This window comes from Salminus brasiliensis, chromosome 3, assembly GCF_030463535.1.
Source record: "Salminus brasiliensis chromosome 3, fSalBra1.hap2, whole genome shotgun sequence".
Classification (NCBI taxonomy): domain Eukaryota; kingdom Metazoa; phylum Chordata; class Actinopteri; order Characiformes; family Bryconidae; genus Salminus; species Salminus brasiliensis.
In genome coordinates, this window is record NC_132880.1 from 4,173,440 (window position 1) to 4,191,331 (window position 17,892).

Consider the following 17,892-nt stretch of genomic DNA (forward strand, 5'->3'; position numbering starts at 1 on the left):
CACTCAACCAAGCACAGCGATTAACCTTACTGCACCGCCGGCCCACTTTACACACCACACAACTCACTCTTTCACTGTTCTTTTTCTCCCTCGCTGTTTCTCAATCCCTCCCTTTCCTCTCTCTCTCTCTCTCTCTCTCTCTCTCTCTCTCTCTCTCTCTCTCTTCTCAGCCTCAGTCTCTTTGTCTTTTTCTTCTCCTGACACCAAACACTCTAGAGCTCGATATCGTTACCAGACACTGACCAGACACTTTTGATAGCTATCAAAAATCTTCTGGCAGAATTCTGGTTGGATGTTTGACCTCTCTCAACACTCTAGACTCTGGCTTTTCTGGCGCGACCTTGAAGCACAGTCCACATATTTTTGACCAGGTTGAGGTCAGGTCTTTGGGAAGTCCAGTGTTCCAGTTCCACTGGCAGTAAATCAACCTCAGAGCATGATACTACCACCACCAAGCTTTGCAGTTGGTACAGCATTAAGGTTGAATGCCTTACCTTTACTCCTCCAAACATGCTCTAAATGGACAAAAGTATTGGGACACTAAATTAAAAAGAGCTTATACTGCATTTGCTGGAGTAGGTGTTTCTACTGTCCAGGGAGGAAGATGTTCTGCTAGAGCTTAGGGAGCATTGCTGTGAGGATTTGATTGCATTCAGCGACAAGAGAAAGGACTGGATGGATCCACTGCTCCACAGCTAGCCACCTAGCCCACGCCTGGCATTAGGCAGCATGGTGCTGATAGGACCATCTAGGTTTATATGCTCCAGAGAGTCCTATTCTATTGGCAGGACTTCTCTACAGTGACTAGACAAACTGTATCTCTGTCAGCAATGCATTCATTGGAAGGGGTGTCCACAAATATTTGTCAGGCCTGTGCTTTGGTGGTTTTTGAGTTGATCCTGAGGGTAGAAGGCTGTCAAAGGATCTTGGCAAAGTGGCTCCACCTTCCAGTAACTTCTGGTTGGGGTTCGGATCTTAACTGAATGTTCTCAAGGTGTTCTTCAGGTTTGGATCAAGACTGGAGTCCAGAATTACAACTCCTCGGTTAGTTCTCTGCTTCTCTCGTCTTCGCTTCGCCTGTCTGGCCTGAATGAGGAGAGTTAAATGACAGATGCAGTGTGTGAGACTTGCCGAAGTGTGGTGAGTGTGAATTCTCTCTCTGTTCCTCAGCTCTTAGTTTATTAGGTGCCGGAGCGCTGAAGGCAGATGTGAGCTGGGTGTGTGCTTCCACCCCTCAAGCATTGTGTGAGATTGGTAGATGTGGCTTGGCACAGACATGTATGTGTGTGTGTGTGTGTGTGTGTGTGTGTGTGTGTGTGTGTGTGTGTGTGGGTGGGAGGGTGTGATCACCATGTGTGTTTGTATGTGTAGCTCTCTATGTGTGAGGGGCTGGAGTGACTGGTGTGTTGTCGGGTTTGGGTGGGATGAGCTGCTGCGCTTTCAACACTCAATATACTGAGACAAACCAGACATGCAACACACACACACACACACTCTCTCTCTCTCTCTCTCTCTCTCTCTCTCTCTCTCTCTTTCGACAGAGCTAAACACAAGTAAACTTTGCTAGCATATATATATATATATATATATATATATACATATGTGTCCAAAAGTTTGTGGACAGCCCTTGTAATGAACTTGTTTATCTACTTTAAGTTGCACCCATTGCTGAAACAGATGAGCAAATACACACACACACACACACACAGCTTGCCTAGTCCCTGTAGAGAAGTACTGCCAATAGAATAGGATTCATATTCATATTCATAAATAGCAGCTTTAGGGCTCTTAGTGGTCCTGGTTCGAATCCCAGGTCATGCTGCTTTGCCTTCAGCAGCCGGAGCCTGAGAGAGCACAACTGGCCTTGCTCTCTCTGGGGTGGGTTGATGACACTTCCTCCCCACATCACTCTGGAGGAGACATGTGCCATGTGTCTTCACCCTCCCAGTGTTTGGGGCATTGCTAGTGATGGGGGAGTCCCAAGCTGCCCAAGCAAGATTTTTCCCACTCCAGGCTTGGCACACCGGAGACTGCACTATGTAACTTTGGTGGAGTGGCCAGGGCAGAGCTCCGGAAGACTCCCGAGTACCCGACTATTCCACCACCTCCGTCCACTTCTTCTGTACCTTTCAGTGCTGGCTCTGTATCTCTCAGCTTGTCCAGAAATGCGTGTGTACAGTATGTCCTTCTTTAGTGGAGTGCAAATGATATATACCGACTGTAGGGGGAGCCCTGGAGCAGGAAACGGCAATTCTAGCATGATGTTGCTTTAACAAATGTATATTTTTGCTCTCTGTCTCTCTCTCCTCTCAGCACTGAGTCGTTCAGCGATGCCCTTTGGTCTGATGCGGCGGGAGCTGGCGTGCGAGGGCTACCCCATCGAGCTGCGCTGCCCAGGCAGTGACGTCATCATGATCGAGACGGCCAACTACGGGCGCACGGACGATAAGATCTGCGACGCTGATCCGTTTCAGATGGAGAACGTGCAGTGCTACCTGCCAGACGCCTTCAAGATCATGTCACAGAGGTGTGTGGAGGGGGTGGCAGTGTGTGTGTGTGTGTGTGTGTGTGTGTGTGTGTGTGCGTAGCTGACTTCATGAGCAGCTGAGTTTGGTGAAAGCCAGCCAGTGTAAAAGGAAGCGAGAGAAAGAGAGGACGAGAGAGGTTGCGTCAGTACACGGTGGGATGTGCGCTGGTATGATTGTGCGTGTGTTTGTGTGCACAGAGGGTGTTTGTATGTTTACATATGGAACTAGTGTGTGTGTGGGGGGGGGGGGTGTGTGTGGAGGGGTTAGTGTCATGAGACTGTGCTTTCTGACTGCGCTCAGCATCCGTCTCCTCGGAGGCTGGATCAGGAGAGAGAGAGAGAGAGAGGACGACACCTTGCATGATGAGAAGATAAAGAGAGCACACAGAGAAAATAAAACTTCAGGGACAGGATTACACACACACACACATCTGTGTGAGAGTGTGTGTGTGTAAAGGTGTGTGTGACTAAAAAATGAGGCAGAGTGAGTGGAAGTAGTGAATGCTCCTGTACTTATGATAATAACCTGTGAGAATACATTCCTCCAGCTCCCATTTCCACACAGTAGACACCGATAGCCCCCCTGTATGCATGAAACCCCCTGAATCCTCGCCAATGTTGCCTGTCACATGATCAGCGAAATCAGTCACCTTCCTCCTATAGCCTAGAGGGACTGTCCCTTCCATTCTGCTCTCAATGTATAGATTATTAAATACATAACTCTCTCTCTCTCTCTCTCGTTCTCTATCTCTCTCTATATCTCTCTCTATCTCTATCTCTCTCTCGTTCTCTATCTCTCTATATCTCTCTCTCTATCTCTCTCTCGTTCTCTATCTCTCTATATCTCTCTCTCTATCTCTATCTCTCTCTTGTTCTCTATCTCTCTCTCATTCTCTATCTCTCTATATCTCTCTCTCTATCTCTCTCTCGTTCTCTATCTCTCTATATCTCTCTCTCTATCTCTATCTCTCTATTGTTCTCTATCTCTCTCTCGTTCTCTATCTCTCTATATCTCTCTCTCTATCTCTATCTCTCTCTCGTTCTCTCTCTCTCTCTCGTTCTCTCTCTCTCATTCTCTATCTCTCTCTCTCATTCTCTCTCTCCCATTCTCTATTTCTGTCTCTCTCTTGTTCTCTCTCTCTCTCTATCTATCTCTCTCTCGTTTTCTCTCTCTCTCTCTCTCTCGTTCTCTCTCTCTCTCTCTCATTCTCTATTTCTATCTCTCTCTCGTTCTATCTCTCTATAGCTCTCTCTCTATCTCTCTCTCGTTCTCTCTCTCACTTTCTCTCTCATTCTCTCTCTCTCTCTCTCTTTCTCTCTCTCTCTCTCTCGTTCTCTCTCTCTCTCGTTCTCTGTCTCTCTCTCTCTCGTTCTCTCTCTCTCGTTCTCTATCTCTCTCTCTCTCTCTCTCTCTCTCTCTCTCTCGTTCTCTCTCTCTCTCTCATTCTCTATCTCTCTCTCTCGTTCTCTCTCTCTCTCGTTCTCTATCTCTCTCTCTCTCGTTCTCTCTCTCTCTCTCATTCTGAAAACTGGCGCTCAAGAGCTTATAGGAGTAGAAGATATGGGTAACCCATCTGGATGACTTTTGACCTCTAGCCTTTGTTAGCAACGTTAGCCTCCTGAGGCTGAGAGACGTGTATTAGCAGGATGTGTTTATAGAGAAGAGATTTGGGTGAATATTCAGCTCCAGTGTTTTATTAGCAGCACTGCTGAACCACAGAACCTTCCCTTTAAGTCAGGGTTTCTGAGCAGGTTCAGGTAAAGTGAAACTGTCCCTTAGGCCTTTATAAATGTCTCTCTCCCTCCCTCTCTCTCTCTCTCTCTCTCTCTCTCTCAGGTGTAATAACCGTACACAGTGTGTGGTCGTCGCCGGGTCAGATGTGTTTCCTGACCCTTGTCCGGGGACCTACAAGTACCTGGAGATTCAGTATGAGTGTGTGCCATACAGTGAGTACACAACACACACACACACACACATGCACTCACACACACACACACTCCATCATCCCCCACCCCTCACACTCCTCCTCCTGTCACCTCCCCCCGCCCCCATCCCCTCCCTTTCCCCACCTAACCCCCTCCAAACCCTCAACCACTCACACACATACACACACACATACATACATACACACACACTCACTCACTCGCACACACACACACACTCAAACACACTTGCACACACTCTCACACAAGTGCACTCTCTCACGCCTTCTCACGCTCATACACACACTCAGACAGACGGTCAGACGCTCTCTCGTCCTCTCGCTCTTTCTCTCTCTCTCTCTCTGCCTCACACACACACACACACACACACCCTCACACACATTCACAGCGCTAAACCCTTTTTCTCCATCAACAGTGCGACGCTTCCAGGATCTGAGGGGAGATTTTCACATTGGGGAGACGCTCCACACACACACACACACATACACACACATACACAGGCACAATAACACTTACTCTGCTGAGTTCTGCGTTGGTTCAGTCTTGATGGTTGATTACACACACACACACACAGACTCACACTCACACACTAACACTCATGAAGTGCCAAGATACGCCTGAGGCTGCTTTATCTGGCATTAAACACCTTTACCACCTCACAGCCAATCAGAAAGGAAATTTGGGGTGCAGCAAAACGGCGAGAGCTCTGTGTGTGTGTGTGTGCTTATGTGTGTGTTTCACAGTGGGAATGTTAGCGCTAACAGCTAATGGCTTATTTTAAACAACATGACCCAGAACCAAACACACGCTAATATTCCCATGGCAACGCATGGCTTACAACTGCCTGGGTTAGTGTGAAGCATACACACACACACACACACACACACTTTTATTTTTGTACTTTATCTGGGCATTGGACACACATGTGTCTATCTACAAGTATCTATATGTTATAATGTCTCATATATATATGTATACAGTGATCAGCCATAACATTAGTACCACCCACAAGTGGAATGGGCAGCCGGTGAACCAGCAACAGGGTCATGGGCACCTAAGGCTCCATGGAGGTCCCACCACATGACATACAGGACTGCTTAAAGCATTTGCTGCTAACGTCTCGGTGCCAGATGACACAGGATGGCTTCAGAAGTCTCGTGGAGTCCGTGCCTCAAATAGACAGATCTGTCAGATTCTAGTAGTAGGTGGTACTAATGTTATGGCTGATATTTCCAAATTTCCTGTTGATTCTGTTTTGGATTCTGAAAATTCTGATAATCTGACATTCCTGTCCTGAAAATGTACAAAAACAAACACCCAGTCACACACACACACTCACACACACACACACATACTGGAGCCTGGCTCATGTGAAAATCTCCTATCAGGCAGTTCCCCCTCCCCCATCATGTGTTCTGGCTCAGTGTTGAGTTTTGGGCTGAGGGTGGGGCGGGGTGGTGGGGTTGTGGTGTGGTGGGTTTGGGGGGGGGTGGTTCACAGGCTCTGTTTTTAAGGGGATTGAGGTGTTTTTAACCACTTTCTACCAACTCAGGGTTCAATTTCTCTGCTTTTCTTCCTCAGGAGATCAAGAAGAAATGAGTGGAAGGCTCATATACTGATCCTCATCAGTAGCAGAAAGCTAACACTCACTCACCCCCCCCCCCCCCCCCCTCTCTCTCTCTTTCCTTCTATATCTCTCGCCCTTTCTCGGCCTGTGAATGTTCACTTCTTTTCTTTGAGCTCACCTCACCTTCTTTGTTCGTTCTTCTCTTTGTTCTCTCTCTCTCTCTCTCTCTCTCTCTCTCTCTCTCTCTCTCTCTCTTGTTCCATTGTCTTGTTCTATGATCCATGCGCCATCCGTTTAATGAGTTTCCCTTCGTCTTTCGCGTTCACCATTTGTCTCGATCATTCATTCCTTTCCTTCATTTCCTCTCTCCCTCTCTCTCTCTCTCTCTCTCTCTCTCACTCTCTCTCTCTCTCATCCCTTCATCATGCTTTCGTTCGCTGTCTCCTGTGGCCTTTTTCCTTCTCCTCTGTCTGTCTCTCTTGCAGGATTTTGGGACGTGTCCAGAGCAGTTATCGTTAAAGTTTCTCTCGCTCTCTCCCCCCTCCCACCACACACACACACACACACACACACAGACCCAAGTAGGGCCTAATCTAATTTTTCTCTTTTTAGCTTTTCAGACCCCACCACCTTTGTCACAGTCAATGCCCAGTCAACCACACACACACACACACACACACACACATACATAAACACACACACACACACACACACACACTGCACTGCTCTGAAAGGGGCAGCGTTCTTGTCCTCCTTTAGGTTTTTTTGCAGATACAGTCAGAGAGGCAGTCAAAGTCACTATCTCTCTTTTTCCACTCTCTCTCTCTCTCTCTCTCTCTATATGTATATAAATATATATATATATATATATATATATATATATACATTTCTCTCCCTTTCTATATACTTTCCTTTTCCACCCCCCCTCTCTCTGTCTATATATATATATATATATATATATATATATATATATATATATATCAATTACTCTCCCTTTCTGTATGTATATATATATATATATATATATATATATATATATATATATACTCTCTATATACTCTCTTTCCTTTTTCTATCCCCTCTCTCTCCCTCTCTCTCTCTCTCTCTCTCTCTATTTTTATCTGTGAATATTTCAGCTCGGTTTTTGTTTTGCAGGTTTTTTTTCCTGCTGCTCTTGGAGGAAGTGTTGGAGAGGGTGAGCTGTAGCCTGAGCGCGGGCGCTAAGTTAGCGAGCTAGAGCGCTGTGTGTTTGGAAAGCGCTGGATGAGTCAGAGGCGAAACGCCGCGCTCTTCATTTAGTTTGTCGTGAGCGTGTTTTTCTCCTCTCCATATCTGGGATGCCTGCTTTTTGAAATAGCTCCTCCTGAGAGGCGCGAGGAGAGGCATGATTAAACAGCTGCTGACTTGCATTTTATCCCTGTTGTTATTTTTTAACTTTGTTTATGGCGTTTGAGGGATGGAGCGAAGAAGGAGAACTGGGACCCCGGTTTCCTCGCCGATGAAATGTTCTCCCTGTCTGAAGTGACAAAGAAGAGCCAATTACCGGAATCCTCCGTCAGTCTCCTCTCCCCGAGGGACGCGCTCCGCTCCTCTCCCCTCCTCTACCGCTCCTCTCCTGCTCCTCTCCCGCTCCTCTCCGCTCCTCTCCCGCTTTCCCCCGCCTTGTAGGCTAGTGTAGCGGAATAAATAGAAACCCAACCTCAATTCGGATCCAGACGTCCGCCTCGCTCCCGTCCCACACCTGGCAGCGCCTCGGACACTATATCGTATCGTATAACAGCAGGAAAGAGAACATGAATGGGCCAGATCAGCTAGAGCAGTGTGAAGGAAGTAGAACCGTATAGAACAGCCTGAAGGAAGGGAGACTTTATTAGAAGGACAGGGAAGAATGGAGACAAAATTCTAGAACGATGTTCTAAAACACTCTAGAACTGTGTAAATAGGGCAGAACATTCAAGACAAATGTCAGCGTGGGAGAACATTCTGGAACAGTAGGAATTATGGACAGTTTAAATAGGACAAGGGTTTTCAAGAGCAGTAGGAACACTCTAGAACTGCAGGAACCAATGAAAACTAGGTGAGAACATTCTAGAACAATGTGAACTTGGGAAGACATTGTAGAGCAGTGTAAACATACAACAACATTCTAGAACTGCAAGAACTCAGGATGACATTCTAGAACGATGTAAATAGGGGAGAACAGTCTAGAACAATATAAAGAATGTTTAACATTCTAGAACTGCAAGAACTCAGGATGACATTTTAGAACGATGTAACTATGGGAGAACATTCTAGAACAATGTATCTAGGGGAGAACATTCTAGAAACTCAGATTTAAATAGTGTATTTTCAAGAGCAGTAAGAAAACTCTAGAACAGCATGAACCAATGGAAACAAGGTGAGAACATATACGGCATATATAGAACAACATTCTAGAACAGCAAGAACTCAGTACAACATTCTAGACTATGTAAATGTAAATTGGGGAGAACAGTCTAGAACAGCATGAACTGGGAAAGGCATTCTAGGACACATGGACACATTCTGGAACATGCTAGCAGTGTAAAAACATAGAACGACATTCTAGAACAGCAAGAACGTAGGACGACATTCTAGAACAATTTAAAGAATTTATAACATTCTAGAACATTGTAAACATGGAATAGCATTCTAGACGAGCGAAAACTCGGGAAGACATTCTAGAACAATGTAAATAGGGGAGAACATTCTAGAACAGCATTCTATAGCAATGCAAACCTTCTAGAACATCAGGAATTGTGGACAGTGTTCTAGAACAGTTTAAATAGAGGGTTTTCAAGAGCAATAAGAAGACTCTAGAACAGCATGAACCAATGAAAACTAGGTGAGAACATATATATATACGGCATATATAGAACAACATTCTAGAACAGTGTAAATAGGGGAGAACATTCTAGAACAGCGTGAACTGGGGAAGGCATTCTATAGCAATGCAAACATGGTATAACGTACTAGAGCAATGTAAAAATAGAACAACATTCTAGAACAGCAAGCACTTAAATTGACATTCTAGAACATTGTAAATAGCGGAGAACATTCTCGAACACATTGTGGACGGTGTTCTAGAACAGTTTAAATAGAGGGTTTTCAGGAGCAGTAAGAGAACTCTAGAACCGCATGAACCAATGAAAACTAGGTGAGAGCATATTACTAGGTGAGAACGTATATATATATATATATATATATATATATATATATATATATATATATATATACTGCATATATAGAACAACATTTTAGGACAATGTAAACATGGAACGTGCTAGAGCAGTGTAAAAATATAGAATGACATTCTAGAACAATGTAAAAATAGAGAACATTCTAGAACATTGTAAACATGGAATAACATTCTAGAACAGCGAAAACAATGTAAAGAAAATATAGAGTCTAGAACAAGGAAAACTTGAGAAGACATCGTAGATCAATGTAAACATAGTACAGAACCCTAGAGCCCCGAACTTGGAAAGACATTCTAGAACAAAGTAAAGAAATATTTTAGAACAGTGTAAATAGAGACAGCTTTCTGGAACAGCTTGAATAAGGAGAATAGTTTATAAGAGTGAACGAGGAGAACAAGCTGGAACAGCATGAACTGGGGAAAGCTTTGAAGAACCTTCTAAGAACAGGAGAGAACGCCTGAAAGGCTCTGAGAATCGTACACAGTTACAGAACAGCGCAGCAGGCTAACGTGTGGGTTTGTTGGCATCTGTTGGAGGGTGTTTTGTCGGGCTGCTCTTTACAGGCTTGTTTGAGGCAGACTGGGTAGACTCTGTTCTAAACAGAGTTTAAAAAATGCTTCAGTAAAAATGAATTATGAGATCCATCCACACCGATATTATACCTGGAGCTCAGGAGGAAAACCACATAAAATGAAAACGGAGAATATGGGTTCTTTAATTAACGGAGGAGGGTAGCGCGGCTCGGCTCCCTGTGGAGATTAATTGAATTTAAGCGGGATGCTGAAGTATGTGGATGGAGGCTGGAGGACAGTGTGGATAGAGGCTGGAGGACGGTGTGGATGGAGACTGGTGGACAGTGTAGATGTAAGTTGGAGGATGGTGTGGATAAAGGCTGGAGAACGCTTTAGATTGAGGCTGAAGGGCATGGAGTGTGGATGGAGACTGGGGGACTGTGAATGAAGACTAGTGAACGATGAAGGTGGGGGTGGAGGCTGGAAGATAGTATGAATGGAGACCCGAGGACATTGTGGATGGAGACTGGAGGATAATGTGGATGAAAACTGGACAATTATGTGGATGGAGGCTAGAGGATGGAGTGGATTGGGGGTTAGAGGACGGTGTGGTTTGAGGGCTGAGGACATCGCGGACAAAGGCATGAGGACATTGTGGATGGAGGCTGGTGGACGATGTGGATGGAGGCTGGAGGACGGTGTGAATGGAGGCTGGAGGACGGTGTGGATGAAGACTGGAGGACATTGTGAATGGAGACTGGTAGACGGTGTGGATAGTGACTAGATGATGGTGTAGATGGAGGATGGAGGACATTGTGGAAGGAGACTGGTGGATTGGATTAGTAGTTTGAGGACGGTGTGGTTTGAGGCCTGAGGACATCACAAATAAAGGCATGAGGACATTGTGGATGGAGGCTGAAGGATGGTGTGGATGGAGGCTAAAGCACAGTGTATTAGAAGCTAGGGAACGGTGTGTGTAGTAACTAGATGATGGTGTAGATGGAGAGTGAAGAACGGTGTGGATGGAGACTGAAGAACGGTGTGGATGGAGGCTGGAAGACCGTGTGGATAGAGACTGGAGGACGGTGTGGATGCAGGCTGGAGGACATTGTGGATGGAGACTGAAGGATAGTGTGGATGGAGGCTGAAGCACAGTGTATTAGAAGCTGGGGAACAGTGTGGATAGTGTCTAGATGATAATGTAGATGGAGTATGGAAGACATTGTGAAAGGAGACTGGTGGACGGTGTGGATGGAGGCTGGAGGACATTGTGGATGGAGGGTGGTGTGGATAGAGACTGAAGGATAGTGTGGATGGAGGCTGAAGCACAGTGTATTAGAAGCTGGGGAACGGTGTGGATAGTGACTAGATGATGGTGTAGATGGAGGATGGAGGACATTTCGGATGGAGGGTGGTATGGATGGTCCTTTTTTTCTTTCTTTTTTTCCTTTCTGCTGTTGTCTTTTGCTCTCGTTCTCTCTCATTCTTCATTCTCACACCCACACACACACACACACACACACACACACACACACCCTAGGCATCAGTGCGCTTAAAACAGTGGCACAGTGCTGGAGGCAGTCGAGCTCTCCAGCCTCTTCATCCTCAAAAAGAGAGAGACAAACAGGCAGCGCTGCTCCATAAATACAACCACACACACACACACACACACACACACAGACACACACACTCACTCTCACTGGGTGTGTTGCGCAGTCTGCGGAGACGACCCGCCGCACAGTCAGGCTCTGTCCCGCCTGCGCTGTCATTGACCATAATAGGTATCTGTACTGTAAACACACCGGCCACCTGTACAGAGGTGTAATGCGTTCAGCACCTCGGACAGCGACCGCGGAGTTCGTGCCCGCCGGCAGCGCTCTGCACTATACGATCAGCACCACGGACAGCACCGCTGCTAATGATGTTGAGGCAGTGTTGAACTAACTGCTCAGCCTGCCTGAAAACCACAGCGCTTGTCTTTATGATTTTAAAGCCTTCTAAAAACAATAACGCCCTCAGCTACGCGTCTGATTATTATATGTGTTCATAATGTTCTTGCAAACTGGTTTCAAATATTCTGCATTTAGATACAGAATAAATTAAGATGCGCCTTCGGAATGCTGATGCATTCCATGAATAGAGATAAACGTGCTCGGAATATTTTAAGCTACGCTTACGTTCATATTTTTGCCGTTTATTAAATATTTTGCAACGTTTTACACTCCCCCACCCCCAGCCTTGGTGTTTATGTAACACAGGTTGCAGCATTACAGTATTAACACACATGATCTGCTTCAGTTCCATTGATCTATAGACTTTTAACCTCCCAGCCATTCTCCCATCTGCAGAAGAGAAACCCTAAACCCAGTTCTGGCAACCCTGCGAGAGCCAACTCGTGCCGTGTCGTAACCCCATTAGTCACCGTGCAGCCATTAGTTTATTCGTTTAGCTGCGTTCTTGACAATTTGGAGATGCTGCAGAGCCCGGTGGGTATTGTCGTTGCTTGTCTCTAGTTTTGGGTTGCTATGGTGAGACTGAATGAGGGCTATGAGCATTACTAGATAGGCCTCAGTTCTATTTCTCACCTTTTTTTCTCTGCTTGTTGTCTTTTAACTCAGCAAAAAAGTAAGCCTAGATTTCGGCATTGATTACTAATAATATGTGGTTTGACCGTCACAACCTAACTAAACTAATAACACACACATACAGTTGTACTGTTCACGTCTTTAATTGAGCCCACTGAGTAAACATCCAAAGTGCAGGCTAGAAAAAGTAAGTGAATTTAGCATTCACCTCCACCAACCTCCACCATTGTTGTTTCTTCAACGTTTCTCCAAAATCAAGGATATTAAAAAAAAGAGTGTATCATGCTTCTGCTGGAGTAACTGTGTCTACAGTCCAGGCTTTCTAGAAAGCAGGCTTTCTACTAGATTTTGGAGGAGCACTGCTGTGAGGATTTGATTGCATTCAGTGATTGCACACAAGAGAACGTTAGTGAGATCAGGATGTTGGATGATCATCATCCCACCTCATCATCCCCAACTCCCCAACTCAACATCCCAAAAGTATTGAATGGAGCACCACCAACACGCTAGAGAACACAGTTCGTCCACTTGTCTGCAGCTCAATGCTGTGGGAGCTGGGGGGCTCACGCCTGGCTTTAGGCAGCATGGTGCCAGCAGGTTCATATCTGCTCCAGAGAGTCCTATTCTACTTCTACTGCTCTACAAGACCTTGACAAGCTGTGTGTGTGTGCATTTGCACATCTGTGTCAGCAATGGGTGCAACCTAAAGTAGCTTAATGCAGTCAGTAGATGGGGTGTCCACATACATTTGTCACAACTATGACTTGGCCGTTTCAAAAAACACCTTAACTTTTTTTAACCATTATTGCAACCATTGGGTCATTGTCTTGTTACGCAACCCAGCATCTCTTTAGCTTGAGGTCATGGATTGCTGCGTGGGTTCTTGCTCACCACTTTTAGGATTTCCTAAATGGAGTGGACAGGTTTGTCAGTACACAGGCTATGGGTGACCTTTTTTTATTTTATGGGCGAAGCTCACTGCTCATCTCTTTACTGAAACTTATTTAACTTTGCCAATTAACTCGTTGCCATACAGGTTCACTTTTTCTAGCCTGCACTGTGGATGTTTAATCAGTGTGTTCAGTGAAAGACATGAACAGTACGGATGTTTGTGTGATTCGATTGGTTAGATGGTGTTTGTCTAGAATTGTGGATTTAATTAGTAATTAGTGCAGAAATCCAACCTACTTAAAATAGATTTGCCTACTTTTATAAATAATCCTTTACCGTTTTCCCTTGCCTGCTTATTTCTTGGCTCTAAAACAGATGGAAAGAGCTCAGAAGTGCAGACCGAATACAGAGTATAAATTATGTGATGAAGTAAATGAAATATATATTTACATGATTACATTTGAATAGCAGCGCAGATCCTCTCTTCTGAAGACAAATCACTCTGGACTGCAGAGTTAATGCACGTCTCTTTTATAAGGAGTGATATAAGAGTGCACTGTTCTGTATACATTATTCCTGCACCATCAGCCAAACTTTCAGAAGCATGTAATCAGACTGTGGTGACTGGAAGGGTAATTTACATACATCAGTCTTAAAGGTACAGTAACAATCACAGTCTGTTTAATTCTACACTACACACTACAGAGCTGCTTCAGATGGTTTTGTGAGGTTCTTTATGGAATGGGTTCTTCTGTGGCATTACTGTATTAGGACATTTAAGGGTTGAATAAAAAGATCATTTATAGTAGTTACAGAATCTTTTGTAGTAGATATAGAATTGTTTGAAATAATTGCTGAATCATTTATAGCAGCTAATGAATCACTTTTTGCAGTTACAGAATCATTTATAGTATATAGGATATTGAATTATTTATAGTGGATACTGAATCATTTATATTAGATACAGAATTGAATCTTTTATAATAGATGCAGAATCACTTATAGAAGATATAAAGTCAGTTACAGAATCATTTCTAATAGATACAGAATCATTTAGTAGAAATTGAATCATTTATATTAGATAATAAATAATTAGAAATGGAATAATTCCTAGTAGTTACTGAATTATTTATAGTAGATACAGAAACATCTATAGTAGTTACTGAATCATTTATAGTAGATAGAGAATCATGTATAGCATATACAGAATGATTTACAGCAGTTACTGGATCATTTATAGTAGATACAGAATCATTTATAGTAGATACTGAATCATTTATAGTAGATACTGAATCATTTCTAATAGATACAGAATCATCTATAGCAGTTACTAAATCATTTCTAATAGATACTGAATCATTTATAGCAGTTACTGAATCATTTCTAATAGATACAGAATCATCTATAGCAGTTACTGAATCATTTCTAATAGATACAGAATCATCTATAGCAGTTACTGAATCATTTCTAATAGATACTGAATCATCTATAGCAGTTACTGAATCATTTATAGTAATTACTGAATGAAATGTATGAAAATGAAGACCAGGGTTCCTGGTGTAAATCTGCTAGTCTGTTCCTCAGTGTTTCGGTTTTCTCCTGAGTGTCCTGAGCTCGTGCGGCGCTTCCGTGTTTTTTCCGTCCCCGGGGCTTGTTTAAGCCGAGCGGGTTTTTTCGAGTGGGATAGAGCTACGCGCGAGAGTGTTACAGTGGGTTATTTTGAGCACGGCTCTCTTTCGGAGGCGAGCGCTTAGCAGCAGGACGGTGCGTGAGGACGAGGTGTGTTTTGGCGTAATTTGGTGTCTGGGAGAAAGGGAAGGCTTTGAAGTCGTGGCAGTTGAGAAGTCATTAATATGTATCAGGCCTGCATTATTTGCGGATCCTGTAAATGCGAGTGTGTTCGGTGACAAGCGTGAACAGTTCACTGCTGCTTTCCTCCGGCTTTAAATACAGGAGGTGAGAGAGAGAGAGAGAGAGAGAGAGAGAGAGAGAGAGAGAGAGAGATAGAGATAGAGAGAGAGGGAGAGAGACACAGAGAGAGAAAGAGAGGGAGAGAGAGAAAGAGAGAGAGAGACACACACTAAGAGAGAGAGAGAGAGAGAGAGAGAGGAAGAATGAAGAATGGTAAATTAAGTGAAGACACATTGCCGCCACAGTGTGAGCCATGCAGGCCCGTCTGGCTCTCCTCCTCAGGTGTGTGAGCTGACGCAGTGTGTGTGTGTGTGACGTGTTGCGGTGTGTGATCGTTAGCAAGTCTCGTTATCTTCTGACTAATCAATGGGTTCACAGAGACTGCTGGGCAGAGGTGGGCTCAGGGCTACTGGGTTCGTCCTTCATCACAAGGACAGACACAAAAACACGCGCATACACACACACCTACACACATCTACACACACCTGCGCACACACATAGGCCTGTTTTTATGTAGTTTAATCATTATCATTTAAAACTTCTATTCTGATCTTTTTTGGACATTTTTCACTTGTAAACATAATGTGAATCTGGCCATTTCATTAATAATAATAATAATAATAATAATAATAAATTATAAAAATGTCCAATTAAATTAAAATTTAGGAAAGGGGGTGGCGACGGCCCTGCAGTCAAACACCAAGCTCAAAAAAAAAGCCCTGGTGGTGAAACTGCTGTAACAAGCTGAAAACGGTGGCGATGGTGAAAGTGTGTAAAGCTGTTGGAAAACAGAAGGGAGTTGAAGCTTCAGGGCTGATAAAGCGACCAAAACCACTGTGCTGTTCTCATTACGGGCACGTTTCACTCCGTGGGGTTGCCAGATTCCCAATTTAACCATAAAATCGGGGTAGTTTGAAAATACAGTCAACGGGCGCCTTTCACAGTACGTTCTAAATGAGCTGTGGCCCCTGTGAATATGTCCCCTGTGTATTGTATTACATGACATATACAGTCATGCCCGAAAGTATTCATACCCCTGGCAAAGTTTGACTTAAATTTACTTTTATTTAACCATATTTTTGCCTTGAAACGACACAGGCATCTCCCAGGAGATAACACGATAATGTACAAGAGGCATCATTGTGGGAAAAAGTATTTCTCAGCTTTTATACACATTTGAACAAAAAGTGGCATGTCCAAAATTATTCATACCCTTTGAAAACTGTCACAGTATATGGGAAAATCCAAAGTTCTATACCATTCCAAATAGTCCAAGCATCCTAATTACCCTGATTCATTGGGAACAGCTGTTTTAATCAACTCAACAGGAGAAAAACAGCAGCTCTCTGCAGTTGGTTTGTGGACAGTCATGGCTAAGACAAAGGAGCTCACTAAGGACCTGCGGCTGTGCATTGTGGCCGCTCACAAGTCAGGAAAGGGCTATAAAGCCATATCAAAATGTTTTCAAGTTCCAGTGGCTACAGTGCAAAGTATTATTAAAAAATACAAGAAGTTCCGCACTGTGGAAAATCTCAGAAGATGTGGTCGGAAGCCAAAAGTGACACCTGTGCTGGCCAGGAGAATAGTGAGAGAGGTGAAGAAAAATCCAAGGATCACCACCAAGGCCATCCTGGTGAATCTGGACTCTGCTGGTGGCGACATCTCAAGGCAGACAGTTCAACGGACACTGCACACTGCTGGGTTCCACGGACGCAGGCCAAGGAGGACACCACTTCTCCAGAAAAGGCACACAAAAGCCCGCTTGACCTTTGCAAATGCTCATCTGGACAAAGAAGAAGACTTCTGGTGTTCTGTTTTATGGTCAGATGAAACAAAAATTGAATTGTTTGGCCACAATGATGTGTGCACCATTTGGCGTAAAAAAGGAGAAGCCTTCAACCCTAAGAACACCATCCCCACTGTCAAACATGGTGGTGGGAACCTAATGTTTTGGGGGTGTTTTTCAGCCAATGGACCAGGGAACTTGATCGCAGTAAATGGCACATGAAAAAAGAGCAATACATCAAGATTCTCAACAACAACATCAGGCAGTCTGCAGAGAAACTTGGCCTTGGGAACCGGTGGACATTTCAGCACGACAACGACCCAAAACACAGCCAAAGTGGTGAAGAAATGGTTAGCAGACAAAAACATTAATGTTTTGCAGTGGCCCAGCCAGAGTCCTGACTTGAATCCAATTGAGAATCTGTGGAGGGAGCTAAAGATCAGGGTGATGGCAAGGAGACCCTCGAACCTCAAAGAGTTGGAGCTCATCACTAAAGATGAATGGGCAAAAATACCAGTGGAGACATGCAAAAAGCTGGTCAGCAATTACAGGAAGCGTTTGATTGCTGTAATAGCCAATAAAGGCTTTTCTATTAATTATTGAGAAGGGTATGAATAATTTTGGACATGCCACTTTTTGTTCAAATGTGTATAAAAGCTGAGAAATATTTTTTCCCACAATGATGCCTCTTGTACATCATCGTGTTATCTCCTGAGAGATGCCTGTGTCATTTCCAGGCAAAAATATAATTTCTGGTTAAATAAAAGTAAATTTAAGTCACTTTACCAGGGGTATGAATACTTTCGGGCATGACTGTACATGAGCTTATATTTAATACTAATATAACCCACGTATAAATTACATATCCAATATTAATAATAATAGTAATAACAGTAATAATACTATTACGACTGCAAAGATGCACTGTGACCAAACACAGCTTGCTTCTAT

The 17,892-nt window shown here is 44.0% G+C and overlaps 1 protein-coding gene across 2 annotated transcripts in view; it reads left to right on the forward strand.

Annotated features, from left to right (window-relative positions):
- Positions 1–17,892, forward strand: part of adgrl1a (adhesion G protein-coupled receptor L1a) — a 223,153-nt gene that overhangs the window by 125,921 nt on the left and 79,340 nt on the right. For both annotated transcript variants that reach the window (XM_072675209.1, XM_072675210.1), the window contains exons 3-4: positions 2,314–2,527; positions 4,365–4,474. In XM_072675209.1, coding sequence (XP_072531310.1) covers positions 2,314–2,527; positions 4,365–4,474 — 324 coding nt within the window. The remainder of the gene's footprint in view (positions 1–2,313; positions 2,528–4,364; positions 4,475–17,892) is intronic.